The sequence below is a fragment of the Phycodurus eques genome, chromosome 1, assembly GCF_024500275.1.
Source record: "Phycodurus eques isolate BA_2022a chromosome 1, UOR_Pequ_1.1, whole genome shotgun sequence".
In the NCBI taxonomy this organism is placed as follows: domain Eukaryota; kingdom Metazoa; phylum Chordata; class Actinopteri; order Syngnathiformes; family Syngnathidae; genus Phycodurus; species Phycodurus eques.
The window spans coordinates 23755964-23780906 of record NC_084525.1 but is presented as its reverse complement, the minus strand read 5'-3'; the positions used below and the strand labels follow the sequence as shown (position 1 = coordinate 23780906).

At 42.2% G+C, this 24943-nt stretch overlaps 1 protein-coding gene across 1 annotated transcript; it reads left to right on the top strand.

Moving 5' to 3' along the window:
• The first annotated feature begins 3331 nt into the window (after positions 1–3331).
• LOC133406341 (target of Nesh-SH3-like) lies at positions 3332–18247 on the top strand. The gene is made up of 18 exons (XM_061683880.1): positions 3332–3567; positions 5610–5789; positions 7283–7351; positions 7422–7554; positions 9534–9715; positions 9860–9912; positions 10820–10859; positions 12427–12486; positions 13020–13067; positions 13141–13281; positions 13366–13455; positions 13525–13734; positions 13939–14044; positions 15843–15922; positions 16013–16042; positions 17046–17204; positions 17282–17404; positions 17478–18247. Exons 1-18 carry the CDS (start codon positions 3483–3485, stop codon positions 17591–17593), a joined length of 1905 nt encoding a protein of 634 aa, XP_061539864.1. The 5' UTR covers positions 3332–3482; the 3' UTR covers positions 17594–18247.
• The last annotated feature ends 6696 nt before the right edge of the window (positions 18248–24943 follow it).

Below are 24943 nucleotides of genomic sequence, written 5' to 3'. Positions count from 1 at the left end.
GGATGGAACTTCGCACATTTCCAAAGATCTGTTGAAGATCTGAGTGAAGACTGGAGCGAGCTGGTCCGCGCAGACTTTGAGGCAGGATGGGGACACATGGTCCGGGCCTGCCGCTTTGTTAATCTTCTGTTGTTTGAAGATGTGTCTCACATCCTGTTCATGGATGGTTAACGCAGAAGTCAGAGGTGTGGTTGTGGTCGCGGGTGCGGCCGGGTGGGTGTGTGGAGTGAAACTGTCCTTTTCAAATCTGCAATAGAAGGTATTCAAGTCGTTGGCTAGTGTGCTATTGTCTCAGCTCGGGGGGATCGTCGCTTGTAATTAGTCAGCGATTGGAATGCATGCCAGACTGATTTAGAGTCGTTTACGCTAAACTGTTTTTCCAACTTTGCTGCATGGTTCCTCTTTGCAATGTTAATTTCTTTAGTCAGCTGGTTTCTCGCTCGATTATACAGGGCCCTGTCCCCGCTCTGATATACGTCCTCCTTAGCTTGGCGAAGCTGCTTAAGTTTAGCAGTGAACCACGGCTTGTTGTTGTAGAATGTCCGAAATGATTTTGTTGGTACACAAACCTCTTCACAGAAACTGATATAGGATGTGACAGTGTCCGTATATTCATCCAGGCTGCCAGCTGAATTTTCAAAGACACTCCAGTCTGTGCAGTCTAAACAGCTTTGAAGTTCCATCTTGGCTTCACTTTTTGACTGTTTTCACTGTAGGCTTCGCACATTTAAGTTCTTGCTTGTACGTCGGTATTAAGTGAATTAAGCAGTGATCAGACGAGCCCAGGGCTGCACGAGGTATAGCACGGTATGCGTTTTTTACCGTAGTGTAGCAGTGGTCTAAAGTATTATTTTCCCTGGTAGGACAGTCGATGTGCTGCTTGTATTTAGGGAGTTCGTGGTTGAGTTTAGCTTTGTTAAAGTCCCCGAGAATAATGAGGGGTGAGTCAGGGTGTTTTTTTTTTCAATTTCGTTGACTTGTTCGGCAAGCGTTAGCTATGCGGCGTTCATGTTAGCTTGAGGCGGGATGTAGGCTGCAGCCAGGACGAATGATGCGAACTCACGTGGCGAGTAGAATGGTTTACAGTTTAAGAATAGCGACTCCAAATGCGGGCTGCAGTGTGTGTCCGTACACCATTTTTCGTTGATATAGAGGCATATCCCGCCGCCCTTTGTTTTCCCCGATGATTCCATGTCGCGGTCCGCTCGAGGAATGTTGAAGCCGGGAAGCGTGACGGCGCCATCGGGTACGGCGTCGCAAAGCCAGGTCTCCGTGAAGCACGTGGCCGCGGAACGTCCGAAGTCTTTACTGGTCTTTAACAGAAGATGAAGCTCGTCCATTTTGTTGGGTAGGGAGCGTACATTTGTATTTGGAAATTGGGAGTTATTTTATAAGTAGTGTGTAGAGTAGTGTGTGTGTAGAATAAAACAAAAACATTAATTTGACTCAACCACATACAAAACCTATTAATGACAAAATCCGAGAAATGGATGATTTTGTAGTGGTCTCTTAATTTTCCCCCCAGCGTTTTACATGCAACGTGTCGTGTCCCATAAGTCAGTATCCACTTGGTATACTCTACACTGGGTTTTCTGTTTCGTTTCAGGTATTAGTCAGACAGATTTGAGGCGGAGGCCATCATTATTTGACAGCTTAGGCTTTGAACATTTTGTAAGCATATCATTCCCTTCCCCATGGCTTGCCAATTGACAGTATTGCAAAATTGCCACCCAGCAAGAAGTTTTGTTTTTTTCTGTCCCGACTGCAGTTCAGCGGGTGTTTGAGACGCTTTATATGCAAAGTACAGTTTACGCTATCAATGCCAAGTTTCTCAAAACAGGAACTGTTCTTGACAAACCATGCAGTTGAAGGCCTGCTACTATCACCACTATTGAAAACAGCGGACTCCTAGATGAGGCGTTCCCACAAAGTCAGGGCGTGTCTATCCGGAGGGCTGCACTGGAAATCAGTAACAGCAAGAGCTTGACTCAGCAGATGCTTACTTAATAAAGCTGTACCTGTGCCAACTTAAGGTTGTTCAAAGGCTTCAATTGAAAAAATTATGTTGCTCAACAACCTGAAGTATAATTGTACGATGAGTTGGGGCAGTAAAGCTTCTCAAACTTCTCCTGAATTGCAGTCAGGTACAGAAACCATCTTGCCAGATGGCAATTTTACAACGCTGTTCCAATGTCAATTGGCAAGCCACTGGCAAGGGAACGATATGCTTACAAAAACTGCAAAAACCTAAGCTGTCAAATGCTGATGCTCTCATGTCTGTCTAAATAAAACCTGAAACAAAATTGGAAAAAAAAAAACACCCTGTATAGTGTATATTAACTTGACGGTATAGTGTTTGGATTTTGTGTATTTTAACTGCCAAGCACATTGCGAGTCCTCTGTGAACAAAGTACTTCCATTTCATCCATTCGCTTCTCCTCACTAGGGTCGCGGGCGTGCTGGAGCCTATCCCAGCTATCTTCGGGCGAGTGGCGGGGTACACCCTGAACTGGTTGCCAGCCAATCGCAGGGCACATAGAAACCAACAACCGCTCGCACTCACATTCACACCTACGGGCAATTTGGAGTGTTCAATTAATGCATGTTTTTGGGATGTGGGAGGAAACCGGAGTGCCCAGAGAAAACCCACACATGTACGGGGAGAACATGCAAACTCCACGCAGACGGGGCTGGCTTTTGAACCCCGGTCCTCAGAACTGTGAGGCGGACGTGTTAACCAGTCGTCCACTGTGGCACCTACTTCCATTTCTTTTCTTTTAATTTTGTGTTGTTAAAAAGTTGTGTTTGATCTGGAAAGTAGGAATGAAAATGTAACATGTCCTACGACACGCGGTGCCGCCTGATAGAGTAGCTATCCTCTCTAATGTAACATGAATTTCCTGTGCACACCTCAATGAACTGCAGCTGCAGCCCAGGATGTTTATCTGCTGTGTCCTGTCGACAGATGTTTGTTGAGTGCTTCTAGTCCAATTTGCCCATTGCATTCTTGTCATTCCTTGTCATCCAAAGCTGAACGCTTCACAAGCCGCCTCCTGCTAGGCACGTTTCCACGAGTAAAAAATAAACGATCACGTGGTCTCGTTGATCTGGACTGATGATGAGCTTGTGTCTGAGTAATCAACACTGATCTAAGATTTAACTCTGCTCTCCAGGGGACGACACTCTACATTGGGTAAAGAGAGACCTGTGCTTTGAGGACGTGAAGTAAAACAGTTTTCAAAAATGTTTTTGTCATGTTTAGGGTTTTTCCTCTTTCTCCTTGGAGATGACGGGGGGGGGGTGTTATTCAAGAAGAGAAGTTCACGTTTGAGGAGAGGCCACACCCCCTGCTGCTGCTATAAATCCTTTTCTGCTTGGTTGTCTCCACTCTGAAGGCATCTGAGGGCTGCACAAGTCTTGAAGCTTTTGTCTTGCTCCTGGTCGTTCTTCTTCTAGCTCCTCATTCTCCACCTCGAGAGGTCATGGCCGGCACTGCTCCCTTCCTCCACCTCTTGCTGCTCGGCGCTGTGGTTCTGCCCAACTGCATCTCTGCACAGAGGACCCAAGGTAGGCAAACAAACAGTCTTTGAGCAATTGTCACAAGAGGAATCTTGAGAAAGCACCCAACTAATCGTTTAACAACCAATTTAAAAAGTTAGGATTTTAGCTCGAGAAAGATTTAGAAAATACATAGCTCTAAAGGGAACATTGGATTCACTTTATTTTTGGGTATTTCTGTGCTCTTTTTTCCCCAATGGATGGACTATTGTGGAAAATATAGTCAGTGACTAGTTCTATCATCATCTACCTGTGTAAGGTGTGACAGCACACAAAAAGTAAATGTTCTATCATTCCTTTAAAAACATGGTCTACCAAACGCTTGAGGTTGTATCTACGATGACTAAAACAGATTATTTGCTTTCGAAATGCGCTCTACTGGCGGGTCGAGCAGGTACGTCAATGGCTACAGGATCATCGTTCCTGATACGATATCTTTCATACTATTATCTCCAATGCCAATTCGTTTAGGATGCAGCATTTGGGGAAGACGTGATCATTTTGAAAACGGCATGTTCAGTTACACTGGGTGGGCTGGGCTTCATGATCAAACCTGTGATTGGTCCCCCTCACTGTACTCCACTTCGTGTTATGTAAGGTGATCAAAAGCTGTCAAAGTGGTGCCAAGAACAACAGGATGCCACGCTTGCCGGGCCTGTTGCGTCACATGGATGTTCATTGGCAGACGTGGCAAAAGTAAAGACACTCTGTAGTAGTTACAGATTCTTGTGTGTAAAAACAAAAAGAAGAAAAAAAAGACTGGTGACCGTCGAAGTACTAATTCAATTCCTTTGCTTTCATTGCTATTACAATGGTACCTCGACTTACAATTACCCTGACCTAGGAGTTTTTCAAAATACAAACCGTGGCTCGGCCAATTTTTTGTCTTGAGTTTTAAACAAAACGTTAAGTTACGAGCGCGTGATGGTGAACGCGAACATCCCAACAAGCAGCAGTTTGGCAGATGAGCAATTCTTCCACAAAGAGGCTAAGAGCTTGCTCCAAGCAGTTTATTATCAGTTGAAGCTTACTGTAAAACTAAACATAAAACATAGAGAAATGTGTATTTACGCTTCAGCAACGTCAGCTATCTAAATGCTAACACACGATGCAAAACGCCATAGATGGATTATTGAAACTAGCATTAATATTGAGGTAGTTATAACCCTTTGGGCAACAGATACTGGAACACAATGTAGACAGACAACATACCAATACTCATTAGCATATTCTTTGTGGAAAAAAAATGACTTTAACTGCAGCTTACAGAGCTGTTGTGACAGTCTTCTGCTTGAATTTATTATGTATGTATTATACTACAGCACAATGCCCATTGAATGATCATAAAATACAAACTCTCGAATACTTGACATTATATTTAATTATCTTATTCCTGTATGTTTTTTATTTTTTAAGTACAATATTGAAGAGTGCTATTTTTCTTATTTAAAATACATTGCAAAAAATGTTTCTTGGTGTTTTTTTTTTGGGCGCTAGAACAGATTACTGGCATTTCCATTTATTTCAATGCAGAAAGACAATTTGAGATACGAGTGTTCCGAGTTACGAGCATGCTCATGGAACAAATTAAACTCCTAAGTCAATGCACCACTGTATTCCTATCATGAGTACTATTATTATGGCGGAAGCAGAATAGATCTAAAAATGAACAGAATATGGAAAAGTGGTGGGTGGCATTTCACAAGTCAAGAATTCTCCCCACTCCTTTTCAAACATGGAAAACTAGTGTCATGTTAAATGCTTCATTGTCTAGTTTTTGTTGTTGTTTCCAAGTTCAAAATAAACAAATGAAACAAACTTAAGATCCCCGAGATCAAGATCTCAACTGTGGTTGATTTAATCGCTCGCTATTATTATTATTTTTTTTAATTATTTTGTGTCATCATTAGCGGAGGTTTATCTACTGAAGTACAGAAGCAAACTATTTATACATTCGGGCACTGGGACCGTTCTACCTCATTTATTGCAACCCCAATTACAATAGCTAGCACTTTTGAATTTCTGTCATTTCTTCTCACCTCTCAATTCAGTCCGTCGTCACAACGTGAAAGTCAAGATCAACGCCACAGGTGACACGATCATCATGAAGTTCCTGCGACCGAGTCCCGACTTCAAGCTGGAAGGTTACATTCTGGGTTACGGCAGCAGCATTTCCTCCAAACAGTTCATCCCTTTGCCTGAAAATGGGATACCCTATCAGGCTGAGTTGGGTAAATAATGACAAATATTTCCCAAAAATACAGTTTAGTGCAGGAATGAGCCAACTATGGCCTGTGGCCCTATTTTCATTGTCAGTCCTGTTACATTTGTTGCATTAATTTACCTCTTTTCCCCTTAAAAATAGTTAAAACAAATTAATTCATGTTTTATTTTGTATTCATTTATGTCATTAAATAATTGTTAATTACATTGTTGTAAACAATAAAATTAAATATAGTAAAATACGTTTACAATTTGAATTGGTTAATTGAATTAAAATGAATTCATTCATTTTTAATTAAAATGAAATCAATCATAAAATAAACTCAATGAGAATCAATTATTTTTTTTAATGAAAATAAACATTTTCCACACAGTACATGTTTGCCAACATCTGGCTGATTTTCACAAGAAAATCATAGCAAATGCATAAACCTGATGTGAAATTACACATTACGCTCTTAATACGACAGCCGTGTGGAAACAGCGAACAGAATTTTGCCTCAGATCCCCCCCCCACCCCGCATTTAAGCCAATGGCTTTTATTCCCTTAGGACCGAAAGGTCACATTTATGTCCTTTTGGTGTTGAATTTCATTCACCACTAGATCAGCAACAGTAAACCTGCTCGGAACCATCCACCAATACATGACGCTTCATGAGAAACATTGTAGGATTTTCTCAGTAGCATCATTAAAACAAATATTCCATGGTTTTTATATTGTTAGTTTTGAAAAGTTGGATAATAAAAGAGTTAGCTTGTGTATACAGCCTCACCTTGTCATCTGTCAACTACTCGATGCTATACTACTACTTCGTGAATCTGTATTACCTACACCAAGCGCTAAAATTGAATGTTGCCACACTGAAAACTGTTAAAAAAGAGTACAATTTCAAGAACAAACTCTTGAAGTTGTGAGAATAAAAAAATATAAAAACTATACCTTTTAACAGTCTTTTACAGTCAATATCTTAACACATAAACAATACAGTATATGCTAGCAATAACACAACTTTATTCTTTTTTTTTCTTGTATTATTCCCCTACTTATCCTTGCACTATAGCCACTATTTTCTTCTTTGAACAAAATCTTTGTAAACGTTCAACTTTATTCTCACAGTTAAAACTTTATTTTATTACAGTTGTGCCTTCAGATAAGATTTTGTTTTTCCAGATATGAGCCATCTTGCGCCCGATTTTTGGGCTTTGACTTGCGAGCGAAAAGACGAGATATGAGCAATGCATGGTTGCAGCAAACTCAACTCACTTCACACTAAGCAGCAATTTGGCATATAGTGAACAATTAAAAAAAGAGGCTTCAAGCTTCAAAGCTTTTCAACCTCAGCAGCACTCTACTGAGTGTCATTCATTCTAGTTACAACCTTTTCATGTCCTTTCCTTGTCAAAAGGGGAAAATGCAGAGTTGAAATGTGAAACTGAAGGTGAAATGTCTAAACATGTTCAAAAGAGTTTCTCCGTAATAGATCATTCGCCTGTCTTTTAGATGCAGAACCCAAGTACCTAGTGGCCGTGCAGCCGATCCTTACTAACGACGTGACCAAACACTGCACAGGTATGTGACTGCTTCCTGCTTTTCTTTCTGTCGGATGCATATTCTCACTTTCTCTTCACTTTGTGCACAGGAAAGGTGAATGTGGACGAGCCGCTTAATCTGGTGATTGGCAATGTCAGCCCAACAGCGGTGATGCTGTCCTGGAGGAGCCACCTGAAAAGTTCCTATGACAAGAACATCCTGGATGATTGCCTCATGGACGGGTGAGATCCATATAGTGGGTGCATCCTTGGTTTCTGACATTTGTATGACTTGGACAAAATAATCTGAAACGTCGTTTGGAGTTAGTGTCCCCCCCGCAAATTTGTTTTGTCTAATATGCTCTGCTGGTCCTCCAGTTTTATTGCATCATACAATCCGTCAGTGGGGGGCAGGCAGTGTCGGGCTGGGGAGGACACTTGGCCAGGTGTTCCGGCATTCCGGCCTGCTCTCTGGCCCGCCATTCCTTTCCCCCGCAGATTTTCAATGCATCACACACATTCACACATCCCTTGGGGAGCTGGTTGGCCTGGGTGGGGGTGACGGTTACGGCACATCATTGCCCTGTGACCGTCACGCCTCACCTCCACCAGTCTCCCTGATATTAATGCACGACACCCCACCACACACGATCACGGTACAAGGATAATGGTTGCCAGTTGTGGAGCTGGTGACCATAGTAATAGGGTGGGTAGTGGGTCTCCCACTGGACGGACTCGCTGGCTTCGACCCCCTCCCTTCCTCAATGCGGCGGCTCAGCAGCTCTGTACACCAGTTGACTAACATGCATGTGACATAGTGTAGACATTCTATGAGCTTTAATTACTTGTGCTGAGACCACCAATTACAGCACATATTATATTAACGTATCAACTCACAGGTTCTTATAGGTGTTTAGACACTAAAAAGGAAGGTTCTCAAGTGATTTCAACATAGCTCCTTGTAGTGCTGTGCGAGAATACAATATATATTGTAGTGCAATATAAAAACGTGTACCATATGATATAACCCTCTATAGTTTATAAATCGTTATTTTGATGTGTGGGCTATTGGTTTACCTCTGTTGCTACGCTAATGTAGCATCCGAGACGTCATATTCGGAATCACACTCATCTTCTAGACAGGATACGCCCTGCTCCAATATTACTGGCTGCAGAACACATGCCGCTGCACTATGATATGCTGCTGTATCCCGATAGCACACCCTATACTGCTTCAAGGCGCGAAAAGAAGTGTGAGACTTAAGTCTGACGCCGTTAATATGAATCCCACTAACCCTCACCCACCCTAATCCTAATCTTAACCCATCCTGAATCGCATTTACCCCAACCCTAGCCACAAAACCTCACCATAACAAACATCTTTGTTTTTATTTCGTACAAATGTGATACATATTTGGAATGGCCATCTCTTTTCATCTGCGTACCCTGACGTTCCCACAATGCAGGGTGTGTCTTGCCAAGAACACAAGTGGGATTCCTAGTAACGCATCTGAGATAGTAACGCAACAGCAATCGCCTTTCTATTACGTCATCCTCGTGCCTCACTCTTCAAGCGTGACTAATCAATTTGCAAATTGGTGAACCTGCGAGTGGCGGATCGCAAATACAGCGTGCGGTGGCACGCTGTACATGTCATCTTGAGGGGATGAAATAGCTCATGGTTTATGATGGCAGAAGACCTTTGCGTCCACGTTACGTGACCTGTATGATCCTGCTGAGAGATGTTCCGTTGAAGAATGGTCTCTGTTTTGTAGCTCAGTTCTCCCAGTAGTCCCTTGCCTTAACTGTAATTGCCTTTTTTTCCGTCTTCTCCCGCCTCCAAAAATAGATTTTCCCTTTTCTGTCACACAACTTGGAGAAGAGGTTGGAAAGCATGAACTTCTTTTTGAAACTACTGTACAGATGTCTCCTTGCCAGAACATGACCCGTGAGAAAGTATTAAGGAACTAAACTGTTTTATTTCAGATGTCTTCTAGAAGCATTTTGACACAGTGATTATCTTCAGGATGCCATGAATTTAATTTAAAATGTATTTTAACATTTTTATAACCAGTTACTAGTTCCATATTTTTTTTATTCACAGCAGCATGCAGGGCTTAAACCCTCAAGTCTGCAATTCATGTACTTAGCTGAAACATGTTGAAAAATAAAAAGGGTCGAGAATAGAACCCTGAGGAACATCTGCTTCTTGTTTCCATTAGTTTCTACACCATCCGCTACAGGGAGAGAAACAGGAAGTGGATCTACCGGACATGCCCGACAAGCGACACAGTCATCGACAACCTGACTCCTGACACGCCTTATGAATTTGGCGTTCGTTCCAACAAGGATGACCGCAGCGGTGCCTGGAGTAAAGCCATGATCCACAGTACCAACATGGCCGGTAAAGTGACGCTAACTGTATGTGATGCCAAACATAGCATTACAACTTCGGTCGAGTCCAGTCATTTTTAAATCATATGAATAAAATGTGTTAGTAATTAATAATAATTTATGTGCTTTCATGGTCATTTTCTTTATGTTTCAGCCAAAAAAACACAGAAGGCACCAAAGCTGCGTCTTCCTTTGGTGAAGCCACTGGTGTGTAAAGTGACAAATGTTACTTTTCATCTTTTATTCTGGCATTGTTTGTAATAACCCCCAGTAACCCCCCACTATTCACGCTGGTTAGGTATCAAGCCCTGATGCAAATAGCAGAAATTTGTGAATAATTGTCGCCCATACTTAAAATATTTACAATTGCCTATGTTAATATAATAGTTTAAACCCTAAGTATACCCCAAACTATGACCCCAAAGCACTTAAATATTGTTTAAAATCCATCTTACAAATGACTTACAGATGGTTTGATTTCGAAAAAAAATCACCGGAAGTGTGCTGACACTTGGCATGGATGTAACCGCTTCGCAACCCATAAAAAATACCTATTACTACTTTCCTATTAGTCCTTTTATGACGTTATGCGATTCTGTGCACATTTTCTAAATGCAGTGAGCCCCCGCTCTATCTTCAGGTGGGCACCTACTTACTTCCGTTGAGCAGCTAATCATTAGCATCTGATCAGCTGCTAACGTCCAACACTGCCGATAGTGATCCGGACTTTTCTTTGCATCATCTTGACAAGTTTTCCACCTTGTTTTCTCTGGTGTCAACCCCACAAGGAGCCTCGCAGACGCTAGCTACTCCTCCGCTAACATGGAAGGAGCAGAGTGTTCGGGCAACAGCTCAGTGTGTTAGAGAATGTGTTTTTCTTTTTCGTAATTCGTTTCAGTTGATGTACGTTTTACAAAAACACTCGCATAACGGTGAGTTTGTAGTGGGCGGGGTTTGCAATATACTTTTTAGTTCTATTGGAATCTTACTTATCAATAAGTATGACATCAATGCTAATTTATATTTTCAAAAATTACATTTTATGAGCAATTCTGGTCACATTCTTTGGTCCTTTCATTGATGTGAGCACTCCTACTTGTTCTTTATGTTTCAGAACCCTCTCAGGCCTCGCGCTCTCTTCCCGCCACATCCAGGTAGCGCCTCCGTCAGGATTGTTGACTTTTATCTTCTGACAAAACAGTTTATAGGTTGCAAAAGCAATTCAGCAACATGATAATCCACTGCAGCGGTGGCAGCAGCATGAAATAAACTTTCCAAAGCTGAATAATATAGGCTAGAAATACCTCTCTGTGCCTAAGTGTCCATTCAGAGAGGGCTTTCAGTGTGGGGGGTAATGTAACATATAACAGGGCATACCTAGAATAGAATAAGCAAAGCCAAGCAAATTTATTATATTGCACATTTCATACACAAGGTAACTCAATGTGCTTTACATGATGAAAAGCATTTAAAAACAAAGACAAAAAATGAAACAAAGAGAAAAATAAAAGAATAAAAACAGTGTACAGTCCAAGAAAGATCATTTAAAAGTGGGAATGCTCCAAAAAGCACGAGGGGAAAAAAAAGAGCAGTTTTTACATGGACTTAAAAACATTCACACTTGGCTGACATCATTTCTGTTGGCAATTTATTCCACAGAATAAGAATTTTTAAAAAGAATAGAATAAACCTTTATTGTCACTGTTATAGGAACAGTTAAAATCAGTTAGGCATTTCACAGTTCGCAGTGCTGAGGTAAACAAACAAAAAACAATATATAAGCACTCAATGACCAAAAAGACACACTTCTTTACAGAACATACAGTTATTCACATTTGGGAGAATGTTCATATGTTATGGTAGTAACCTGAATGTAAATAACCTGGTTATTTACATTCAGGTGTTGCTCAAATCGTGTTCTTTATATTGCACTCATATGCAAAAGGGGGTTGTAGTCATTAGTTCTTACTGTGGGTGGGGGGCAGATGCATCTCACAGCTTGGTGGTAGAAGCTGATGTTATAGACAGGTTTATTTTAAAGTTGGGCAATCTACCTGGCATGTATCTGACTGTACTGAGAGTGTAGAGTTTATACTATATCCAGGATTGTGTTTATATTTTCAGGGCCAAAGGTTAATTTGGTATGGACGCAGCGGCTTTTACTCATGTTGTGCTCAGTGACAGTATTGTTGTTACATATTATTCCCAAAGGGAACCTTTTTATTAATTTATTAATGTTTTATTGTCGAATATTTCAAATGTTTTATTCAAATGTATTAAGGATTATGTATAAGGGAAGTTTCAATGATAATTGGAAATCGGACTTTTGAGGGAATAGCTGAGATATTATTGAAGGCCATAGTGCTCAGTCCTGATTTACATCCAGGCTGTGACGCCAACTTCTAGTCAGTGTTGCAGAAAACAAAACAAAACAAAACAAAATTGCTAATGTGATGTTCGACTCGTTTGCAGCATCACACAACCGGACACAATCTCGACTTCCTTCGTTGCTCCACAGCGCTGCTCTCTTCCTTCGGTCATTATCTATGTCAAGACATGGCGGCCTGAAACACCACACTTACTCACAAGCCACTAGGGACACATCAGCACACTTAAAACTAGTTTCCTGATTGCAAGCTTACATTATTGCTCGTAGAAATAGACACATAAACGCTATTGAGTAATTGTGTGATGGTGCTTTTTTTTTTTTTCTCCCAACAGTGAATCGAAAACGGGATTTTCCCCCCATCACGCCCGCCTTGTGGACACGTCCTCGTACAGGTAAACCCACCTCCTTGATTTGAAGCGTCTAATGGTAGATTGTTCCTCCCAAATGTCTGCAGGAGGGTAGGGTTGGTAGTCACAGGGGGAGCTGCTAATTAGTAGCAGCAATAAATCCCTCTTGTTCTTCAGTGATGCTGGACAGATGCTTCCTGGGCTGCGGCCCTTCTTACTTTTCACTCTTAAGATCCTCCTCCAAACCGCAAATGAATTTAAGCCAAGATGCAAACGTTACCTGGTAGCTGTGTGGTCGTCATCCATGTTTACACAAAGTTGATTGGGAGGAATGCGACTGTTCCATTGCAGGCCTCATCGTCTTTCAGCTTTCTGTCTTGACTTGTTTACTTTCTTTTTATGAAAAAGAATCAGTTCCTTGATTGGGAACGTTTCAAGAATTTATTTAAGGAGTGTTCCACACCTGACAGATTCTCCATTCTTTTAAGATCATTTTCCACGTCAGCATGTAACAAAGAAGGTTTGAGTAATTTTCTTGTTTTGACAAGTAATGACTTATGATGTGTGTGGATGTTTAGGGTCTCTCAACAAGAAAACAAATCTGCTAGGAAAACCAAACCAATCAGGTGAGCTGAACAGTGAGCAGATGAATCAACTGTATGATCGACATCCATTTGCTAAGTTTACCTTCTCCACTAGAGAAGACCAGCGACTGGAAACACACAGACAAACTGGCAGTCCTCAAGCTCAAAGTCCCAGTGACCACAACCAAGCCAACTATGGGCAGGCCAACCAAGCAGGAACGGAAATACATCACCACGACATCACCCACAACCGCAGGTACATAGCTGTAAGAAATTACATACCAGGAGCACGGTGCAGCCCTTTCATAGACGGGTTATGACCCCAAACTTCCTCTTGCAGCCACTCAACAAGAATCATGGGAAAACTCAGACTTGTTTCAGTCGGAACCGGCCTCAGACATTGATGCCATGGGCAAAAAGCGTTACGTTGGTAAGTGTCTCTTCTCGTCAAGAATTAGCAACAATCCAGACTGAGTACGGCACCCTTCCAAAACCACAGCACCTCACGTCATCTACCAAACGGGCAAGAAAGCAGACGAGCCGTGTTCTATTACATCCTCCTTGAACTTCTTCCCCGAGGATGAGCGCAGCAACGGCAGTGTGACGGCGGCGCCCAAGTCGCCGCCCTCGAACCTCACCGTTGTAACAGTGGAGGGATGTCCTTCTTTTATCATTCTGGACTGGGAGAAGACCAACAATGATACTACAGGTACAAAACCTCATCTCAGATGGTAACTCCAGTTCCACTGGTAATATTTGAACATGTAGCGGAGCCTGACATTCTTGGTTGGCAGTCGATAATGTCACACTTGGTGTGTCCATTGGGGGGGGGGGGGGAAACAAACAAAACTATAGTAAGTAGGCCATTGCTTACTAATTTATTAGGTAACAGACACTCATGCTGCTTCCCCAGAGTATGAAGTCATCGCAACCACAAAAGGACCTGCCGGTGAGAAAGTTTCCATTTTGACCACCAACCAGACGCATACAGCAGTGGAAAACCTGAAACCTGAAAGCAGGTAAGTTAAGGTTGCATCAGAACCAACTCCACATGTAATTTTTTAAAGTACCGAATTCTCACTACCATAGGGCGCACCGTATTAAAAGACACAGTCTCAGTTACGGGGGCCTATGTCTCGATTTAACACATACATAATAAAATACACCGTATTATTGGGCGCAGCCATGGTAAAACATACGATAGCTTAATTAATACGGTAGCATGGATGCACGCTAAAACAATGTTTTTAAAAAGGCAGCGGGAGCAAAACTGAGTTCGGTTGTACTTTATTGAAGTATTTAACAATGTACTCACGTTATTTTTTTGATCAATCCTCATCCACAAATCCATCAAAGTCCTCATCTTCTGTGCCAGTGGGCAAGTTCTCCAACAAACACGCCGGGTTCCCTCTCGTCATTGTCAGAGTCAGTCTCGTTGCCGGGGGGCTGTTCAGCAATGATGCCGGCTTTCGCGAAACCTCGGACAACAGTCAAAGCAGATACCTTAGCCCAGGCATCCACAATCCCTTCACATATGGTGGCGTAACTCACCCGGCGTTGCCTCCCAGTCTTAGTTGCTTAGCGCCTGTGAGATGGGCGCGCATGGAGTCACAGATCAACAGGGATGGTGAGGCGTGGAAAAAAAACATCCGGTCTCTTTACGTACACCTCCCTCAGCCACTCTCTCATTTTCTCCTCGTCCATCCAGCCCTTTTGTTTGGCCTTAACGATGACTTCGGCTGGAAACCTTTCTTCAGGCAGCGTCTTCCTCTTAAAAATCACCATAGGTGGCGGTTTCTGTCCATTACCATGGCAACCCAGGACAACAGTAAAAGCCGACTTCTCGTGCCCCGTTGTGCGTATCGCTACCGTGGTGGTCTCCTTCTTCTCTGCAGTGTGGTTCACCGGAATGTCGAAAGGGAGCGAAATTGAGCGGCACCTTGCCCATGTTGGTGATGTGGTTGGGCTGGATGTGTTTGTCGGCAATCTTTTTACTGCAGTAGGAGCGGAAGATGCGCAGCTTTTCCTTGTAATCCGCCGGACATCGCTGCGCCACGGTAGTCCTTGCCCGGATGGATAGATGGCGCCGTTTCATAAAACGAAAGCACCAATCGGTCCTCCTTGAAAATCTTCGATTTTCATTTCTTCTGCAAGCGTTATTGCCCTCATTCGAATGGTGACTGTAGAGACGCTTCTCCCGGCTGTTCTTTGCTCATTAATCCATTGCTCGAGTTGGTCTTCCAACTCGGGCCACCTCGCCTTGTTTCCGCGGAAACTCAGCTTCGTCTTCTTGACTTGGCGAAGCTGGTTTTCCTGCTTCCGCCACTTGCGAACCATGGATTCGTTGATCTTGAATTCTCTCGCGGCTGCTCGATACCCACGTTCCTCCGCGTAACTAATAGCTTGCAGTTTAAACTGTGCTTCGTAAGCGTGTCTCTTCGTAGGTGCCATTTTCGGGGGTCCTTAGCCGAACTGAGTGCACAATGCACTCCCCGCTATATACCTACTGGGGGCGTGTCTTTAGCGTCCTCTGTCACACGCACTCTTCCCCCTTTACGTCCGCCTTTCCTCTATAGAAGCAGCGTGTCGGCAGGAAATGCTCCCAGTCAGTCAAGCGGAGCGCTCATCACACAACAACATCTACAGATTTTGGAACTCGGTGCACACATAAGGCGCGCCGCATTATAAGCCCCCCTGTCCATTCTGGAGAAAATTTAAGACTTTTAAGTACGCCTTATGGTCGTGAAAATACGGTAGTCTTCATTTGGATTGAGTGGAACAAAAGTGGAATTGAACATGTGGTGTGTTTAATGATAGCTATGAGTTTAAGGTGAAGCCAAAGAACGACTTAGGCGCAGGTCCATCCAGTGAACCTGTGTCCTTCAACACAGAGTCAGGTAGGAGACACTTGAGTCTTGCGTATGCATCTTGTTCAGAACCACTGTGGAAGTTGCAGTGATTCATTTTGTCTTCAATTTATTCACCAGCGGACCCTCGAGTTAGCGAGAACGTTTCAGGTGAGGTCAGACTTTGTCTATATCTTTAACTCATTCACTGCTAGCCGTTTTCAAAGCAGAGTTCCCCATATTGCCAGCCCTTTTAGAGCATTTTGACAGATTTTTCAAGACCCACAGAATATTGTTTTGTTTGACAATATAAGCACCAAATCTACCAAAATAAAGTGTAGACTCTCTTCTTTCACGAGAAAAAAAAAGTTTGTTCCTATTGTTTTCCGTTCTTTAGTAATCAGCAGTAGAGCACGGGTTGGATTCACAAAAAGCACCGGTTTCTGACCAAAAAAAAAAAATGAGGAAATTAGCTTTTTGCGAAAAGGAACGCCTAGCAGAACTGTGACTTTAATGCTATTCTTTTTTTCCCCCTTTGCTTTTGTGACACCTCAAACTATAAAAGAAGAAAAACAAACCTGAGAAAGGGCTTTTGACGGCTAATTATTATTATTATTTTTAGATATACAAGTAAGAAACACGCCCCGAGCGACGCTGACTCACCGCATGGCTCGAGTGTGGCGTTTTTACATGGCGTTCGCCATTCACTCCATAAACTGCATCATCTTTTCTCATGATCGCGACACACACTTTCTACTAACTACTGCGACACATACTCTTTTTATACCATTCATATACAAATACTGTTCTTGCGGAGGGTGCCTAAACTTGTCCAACTTCCAAAGCGTTGCATTTCTCTCCCTCATAGTCAATGGGACAACATGAGAATTGCCCCTTAATCTTTAAATTCAACTCAAAATCTGTGCTGATCTCGAATCCAAAGCGATGCAACAATGCCATCTACAGGGATCTGTTAGTCTTTACAGTGCTTTACAAACCTGATTTCACAGTCAAGCCAAGCGACACCAGTCCAAATGTATTTGACGAATATATTTGTCTGTGGCACGAAAGGTTTGGATTCCAGTTGACGAATATAAACGTCCACGACAATGAATGAGTTAATGATCCTTGACCAGTGGAGGACCATTTTGACAAAGTGTGGCTGTCTTGGCAGGTAAAGACGCCATCTGGACGCAGTTCCCCTTCAAGGCAGACTCTTATTCCGACTGTAATGGGAAACAATACATCAAGAGAACCTGGTACCGCAAATTTGTGGGGGTCCAGCTATGCAACTCGCTCAGGTACAAGATATACCTGAGCGACTCACTAAATGGTGAGTCTCGTTTATTGTCACCGGAACAACATGACCACTCACACCAAAGGACGTGTACTAATCCATTTGCATCACAGGTAAATTCTACAACATCGGAGATCAGAGCGGCTTTGGGGAGGATCATTGCCAGTTCGTCGATTCCTTTCTGGACGGAACGACAGGACGACAAGTCAATGCAGCCCAGCTTCCGCCTAGATCCGGTAAGACCCGTTTGATACTATGTCTCAGATGTAATTAGGAGCTCGAAGTGGCTGATTAATGTTTACCATTTAGGCTTTCATCGAGCAGTGCGACAGGAGCCTGTTCAATTTGGCCCAATGGGTGGACATTCCCACGTCAGCTACGTGTCTTGGTATGAGTGTGGAACTCCCATCCCAGGAAAGTGGTAAACTGTGACTTTGTGCCATGGCATGTCGTGGTACAGGACTTGTTTTACCTTTGCCATGGCGACGAGTGAAGCTGGCGAACCAGTCTGCCAGGAGTGGGACTCTATCACAAATAACAAAAACTCAGTTGCACGTTACCTCATCAGTGTCGACATGAGACTTCTATATTTGCAATTTGCACAACACAAATGTCTTTCTGTGGGTACACAGAGAATTTACTGTACTGAAAATGTTTTTCGCTCAACCAGGAGTCAAACTAAAAAACAGACAAAATTGGTCTTTTCTCTTTATATGTTTTAGCACAATAACTAAACTGCAAATAAACAACATGCATATGAGGAAATATCTGAATGTTAAATCAGCTACATTTGGTCATCTCCTCTTGTTGGGGAGTGGTTCATGGGCGGTGTACATTAACATTGTATAGGTTTAAAAAGCGGAACAACAGGGTGTGTCTTTTCTGTATTTTATTCACGTTATTTCTATTTACTTTAGAATGTTTGAAATGTACGTATCGTATGTATTTAGCGCCAGCTACTGACATGATGATTGACATTTAGTTGGCGTGAAAACAAGAAGTTTTGTCCTTTTTTCTACAGTGTAAAAATTTGGTTGTTTTTATGTGTGAACAAATAAAGACATTTTCATTTTTAAAAATGTTTGAGAATATTCTTGAGTCTCATACTGCAAACATCAATGAGCGTTGAGAAAAGTTGTTTCTTTGCCTGAAGATCAGAATTCAAACAATCACCAAATTGCTACAACAGAAGCAATACCATCCATCCATCCATTTTCTACCGCTTATCCGAGGTCGGGTCGCGGGGGCAGTAGCTTTAGCAGGGAGAAGCAATGCCTCTATTCAATAATACAATCCATCTATTATGCTAGCATCAGTAAGGCCATAGGGCTCTGACTGACTTCACTGATTTGAAATTTTGATTTTAGTAGACATAGAAACCATTGACTGTCGTACAATTGTAAGCACGTACATTTGAATGTGTTGGGGACATTTTTTTTGAAAGGAAGAATAATCCCATAGTCACTGATGGTGTAGCGGTACACTCGCCTGACTTTGGTGCAGGCAGCGTGGGTTCAGTTCCCACTCAGTGACGGTGCGAACGGTTGTCCGTGTCTATATGTGACTGGCGACCAGTTCAGGGTGTAGTCCGCCTTTCGCCCGAAGTCAGCTGGGATAGACTCCAGCGTCCCGCGACCCGAACCAGGATAAGCGGTGTTGAAAATGGATGGATGGATAATCCCGCAAATCTACCAGGATATGGGGGAATTCAAGAGTGGCGGCAAAGAAAACATCAGCCGGAAATTGTGTCAGAATAAGAATGTAGGCTTGAGTCTGCCATTATTACGTAACTCTGGGCCGCCATCCGTTTCTGACAGCACAAAAACATGGAAAATGTCTGTTGATACGATCACGATTCATTTGCGCAACTGTGGCATGGCATTGGCTGATCTGACCAGTCAGAGTGGCGCCTGGTTTGAACGCCCATCATTCTGCAGCACTTCAGTTAAGTGCAACATTGTGCAACAAAAGTGTGGGTGACGAAAAAGTGGCCTGATTGCGACACCCACCCTGACCCTGACAACTACTACGATTGCTACTACATTGGTTTTATATAAAGCTTTTGTAAGAGATGCAAAAAATGTAAAGAAATAATTTTTTACACTTAAAATAGTGACATTTTCCTTCATAACACCTGCTGAATAAAGATTATTCTATTACACGCAAAAAAAATGGTTTTCTATACTTTCTGCTCCTTGTCAATTGTGAGCATGTCACATTCATGATCCTCAAATAAACATAAAACCCTTTAAAGTGAATTCAGAGATTTGTTTCTAAATATAATGTACACAATGATTTGAAGATAATTGCTCGAAACGTGCAAAGACTGAGAACTACAATGAACAAAAATATAAATGCAACACTTGTTTTTGCTCCCATTTTTCATGAGCTGGACCCAAAGATCAAAAACTTTTTTTTTTTTTTTTTTTTTTAACATACACAAAAGGCCCTTTCCCTCAAATATTGTTCACAAATCTGTCTAACTCTGTGTTAGTGACTATTTCTCCTTTGTCGAGATACCGCGGATTTGGACTCCGGTCCTCAGAACTGTGAGGCAGACGCTCTAACCAGTCGTCCACCGTGCCGCCTGTCGGTAACACATTACTCCAAAATGCATTTTGACTCCATTTTGAGTAATGAGTAAAGTAAGTAATTAGTTACTAATTAATTAATTAATTAATTGATCATGTCAAGTCTGCACTAAGTTGCTCATTTAATGTGGCTTCAACTACACTAATATTTAAGTTATTGCTTCATGTTCATGTCATTCTGTAACTTGTGTGGCATACATTACCATGTAATAGGTACCGTTAAGTTTTTTTGTATTGTGGATAAGTGATGTTCCTGACACTTGGCACCTGCCGAAAGTAACTAAAAAGTTACTTTTTTCAAACTTAAGTTACTTTGGAAATCAAATAATCAGGAAAGTACCTGAGTTACTTTTAAGCTCAATTAATCAGTCAAGTAACTGTGGCAACACTGCTCCCGTGCCTGCGTGGGTTTTTTCATTGAAGACTCTAAATTGCCCATAGGTGTGAATGTGAGTGTGAATGGCTGCTTATTTATATGTGCCCTGCGATTGACTGGCCTCTCGTGTACCTCGCCTCTCGCCCTGAGTCAGCTGGGATAGGCCCCAGCACGCCCGCGACCCAAGTGAGGATAAGTGGTACGGAAATGGTTGGATGGATGAATGGATTAGGTCTATAAGAGAATGTCAAAAAAGGCCCTTGCATCCTTCAATTTCAAGCTCTAAGTCAACGTTTGTTTCACAAATACAAACAAAACAACATATTCATCCATTGAAGACAGTTTCTGCTTCTTGTTGAGTTATTGACGTCCTTGAATGGTGGTTTTTGGACATGTGGTGAGTCTTTCACCTCAACTGTACCTTGGGGCGCCATTAAAAGGACGTGCAGCCTTGAGCTGGCAAACTGTTTCCCATCAAACCCGGTTATGTAATCTGCCATCTTCCTTCATGCTTGTCGAAGCGTGTTGGCCGCGGGTGCGGCATGCCGCATTCCTGACGACCCTGCGGCAGATCAGACCAATTACAGCACCAGCGAAGCGCCATTGTCATTACCTGTCCTGTGATTGGCAATGGCGACCTCTCTGCAGATGACCTGTGCAGGCCGTGGCAAAATTACTCACACTCTGTCTATTAAGTAGTAGTATAGGTAAAAAAAAAAAAAAAAAAAAAAAAGACTGGTAAAAGTAGAAGTACTAATTCAACTGCTTTACTCGAGGGGGAGGTTTACAATTTTCAACCAAAATAAAAAAAAAAAAAACTTTTTTTGAAAGACTGTTTTGACAAATTAAAGAGTAGCAGCTGGGATAGGCTCCAGCACGCCAGCGACCCTCGTGTGGATAAGCGGTATGGAAAATGAATGAATGAATGAGTACTGACGTGCTGTGAAATAAAGGGGTCAAACACAACAAATTAATTAGAAATAGTTACTATACTAATATAGTACTAGTAATAAATACTAACTTAAATACTAAATTAAAGTACAGTGGTGCCTTGAAATACAAATGACCCGAATTACAAATTTTCCAATATACAAGCTGTCACTCGGACAATATTTTTTGCGTTGATATGCAAGGCCAAGCTTGAGATAAGAGCACTGCATGGTGGCAGTGAACTCAACTTCACAGTAAGCAGCGGTTTAGCAGATACAATTAGTAACAATTCTTCAGAAAAAAAAAGGCTTAAAGCTGTCTAATGTATAATATACTATTAAAATTTGTCAAAATAAACAAAACAGAGAATTACACGTTGTATTTAAAACAACCCAATACGTTTCGTCATTTGTTTGTATGACCGGTGGCTAAGGTGAGCACACCAGAAGGAACAGCACATTGATTTAAATTGAAGCATTAAATTATGCTGCAGTTTTTTGTTTTATGTTACCACTCTATATGTTTTTATAAAGCACCATATTATAGAGAGTCATTTTCTTTATTAAAACATAATTTTTTGGGGCGGAGGCTGGAAGAGATTATTGACATTTCCATTCATTTCAATGGATTAGATTTGAGAAACGTGTTTTCAGTTATGAGCGTGGTCATGGAACGAATTTGTATCTCAAGACAACTCTCTACAGACACCTGACGAATTTACTCAAGTACAATAACTAATCCCTTCCTTACTTGCCCCCACAGAATTTGTTCTCTGCATTTAACCCATTCCTGAGAAGCAGTGGAGGGTGTAGCGCCCGGGGATCATAACCAGATCTCGTGTCAGCACCTTGGTCAGGGGAACCGCCTGGAAATGGCCCGCACAGACATGTTTGACTGACTCTTGTGTTCCTAATTTCCTTCTCAGTTGCCATTCGGGGTGTTGGTGCTCCACCGCCAGAAGCCTGTGAGGAGTGAAGGTGCAGGTCTGCTGACACGAGGTTGTTAACATCTCAGGTCATACATCTGGTAAAACGAACGACACGTTGACTCTACAACTAAGTGGAAAACATTTTATGGGAACAAGAAATGGCCATTACAGTTTTGTGCTGACAAGGCCTCACGTGTGTCACTGCTGTAACATTTATTGGCCAGTTAACTGGCTGCAGCTGTGCTTGGTTATGTAACTAAAAGTCCTTGAAGGCATCACGTGAACTGCCAGAAGGGGACAACGCAAACAGGTTTCCGCAAAAAAAAAAAACAACAACACTGCTCTATTATGTAAAATGATGTATTATTAGCAGAGGTGGTAAGTCACATACTGCATGTGCAAGTCAAAAGTAAGTCTCAAGTCTTAACCTTCAAGTTTCAATCAAGTCCCAAGTTACTGTGGCCAAAACGAAGCAAGTCCAGTCAAGTCCCCACTAAATTCGCTGAATCATTACTTGGGTTAAGCAAGTCATACCATCTTGCTCAGTCACAACATATATTTGCACTTAAACCGCTTTACACTCGTCACTTGCACTAGTTAGCTGTAATAACACATTCATAATTATATAGTTTTATAATGGTTTCAAGCCCAGTGTGTCTATATTTCTATTACTTTATTGTGCTTTCTATTAAAAGCATAACCGACATGAAGTGTAAATACAAATATACAAAAAAAAATAATAATAATAAATGGGACAAAAGTTCATTTCATGGTATTTACATCGAGATGTGTTAAACAACTCAGGACAGAGCACCTTTTGTTTGAAGCCACCCACTTTTCAAGTGAACAAAAGTCTTGGAACAGGTATTATTAAATTAATTGAAAAGTGAATAACATTTAATATTTGGTGCCATAACCCTTACTTGCAATAACTGCATTAAGCCTGCAACCCATTGAAATTATTCACTTTGAGTTAACTGCGATTGGCTGGTGACCAGTTCAGGGTGTACCCGCCTCCCGCCCGAAGATAGCTGGGATAGGCTCCAGCATGCCCGAGATCCTTCTGAGGATAAGCTATACGGAAGAGGAATGAATGAATGAATGAAATAGAAATTATTTTCTTTGTTCTGTGTGTTGGTCATTTGTTTTCTAAAATGTAACAGTGAAGGGAACTTAAGCCCATTTTAATTAATTTCAATGGGGAAATTAGATTTTTATATATGACTGACGATCTTTGTCAAATGCAGCCCTATGGAGGGCACAAGCCAGTGCAAACTGTAGACTGGGCTTAAGCCCAGATAAATGCAGAGTGTTGCATCAGGAAGGGCATCTGTCTTAAAACTTTGCCAAAAGAATATGAACGTTCATCCAAAGAATGCCATACTGTTTCGGTCCTTGCCCGAGTTAACAACATTCGGCACATTCGGTGTTAACCGGCAGGGCGCCGGCGGAAATTCAGCTATTGTGGGTCAAAGAAGAAACGTGGAAAGTGGGCTCTTATGAAGAAAGAGAAGAGGAAAGCACAGAGCCTATCACTGAATGTGGGGACTTTAAATGTGGAGACTAAGACTGGAAACTCTTGGGAGTTGGTTGACATGGTGATTAGGAGAAAGGTTGATATATTGTGTGTCCAGGAGACCAGGTGGAAAGGCAGTAAGGCTAGAAGTTTAGGGGCAGGGTTTAAAATATTTTACCATGGTGTAGATGGGAATGGAGTAGGGAATATTTTAAAGGAAGAGTTAGCTAAAAATGTCTTGGAGGTGAAAAGAGTATGAGCTTGAGTGATGAGGCTGAACCTTGAAATTGAGGGTGTTATGAATAATTTGATTAGCGGCTATGCCCCACAGGTAGGATGTGACCTAGGGGTGAAAGAGAAATTCTGGAAGGAACTAGACGTAGTAGTTCTGAAACCTAGACAGAGAGAGCGTCGTGAATGGTGCAGATTTTAATGGACATGTTGGGGCAGGAAATAGCGGTGACTAAGAAGTGATGGATAAATTCGGCATCCAGGAAAGGAACATGGAGGGACAGATGGTGTTAGACTTTGCAAAAACGATATAAAAGGCTGTAGTGAATGCTTTTTTTCCCCAGAAGAGGCAGGAACATAGGGTGACCTAGTGGACTTAGAAGCACTCAGGTGGATTACATCTTGTGCAGACGATGTCATCGTAAGCAGGTTACAAAGTGTAGGGTACTGGTAGGGGAGAGTGTGGCTAGACAGCATAGGATGGTGGTGTGTAAGATGACTCTGATGGTGGGGAGGAAGGTCAAGAAGACAAAGGCAGAGCAGAGAATCATGTGGTGGAAGCTGAGACAGGACGAGTGTTGTGCAGCTTTTCGGGAAGAGGTGAGACAGGCTGTCGGTGGACAGAAGACTGGACCACTACAGCCAAGGTGATCAGAGAGACAGGCAGGAGATTACTTGCTGTGTCTTCTGGTAGGAAAAGGGAGAAGGAGACTTTGTAGTGGAACAAATACAGGAAATCATACAAGGAAAGAGGTGAGCTAAGAAAAAGTGGGACACTGAGAGGACCGAGGAGGGGAGAAAGGAATAAATGGCGATGCGACGTAGGGCGACGGTAGAGATGGCAAAGGCCAAACAAGAAGCATATGAGGACATATATGCCCTGTTGGACACTGAAGAAGGAGAAAAGGATCTATACAGATTGGCCAGACAGAGGGATAGAGATGGGAAGGATGTGCAGCAGGTTAGGGTGATTAAGGATAGAGAGGGAAATGTGTTGACTGGTGCCAGTAGTGTGCTGGACAGTTGGAAAGAATACTCCTAGGAGTTGATGAATGGGGAAAATGAGACAGAAGGGAGAGTGGAAGAGGCAACTGTGGTGGACCAGGAAGTGGCAATGATCAGTAAGGGGTAAGTTAGAAAGGCAATAAAGATGATGAAAAATTAAAGTCAGTTGGTCCTGATGACATTCCTGTGGAGGTATGG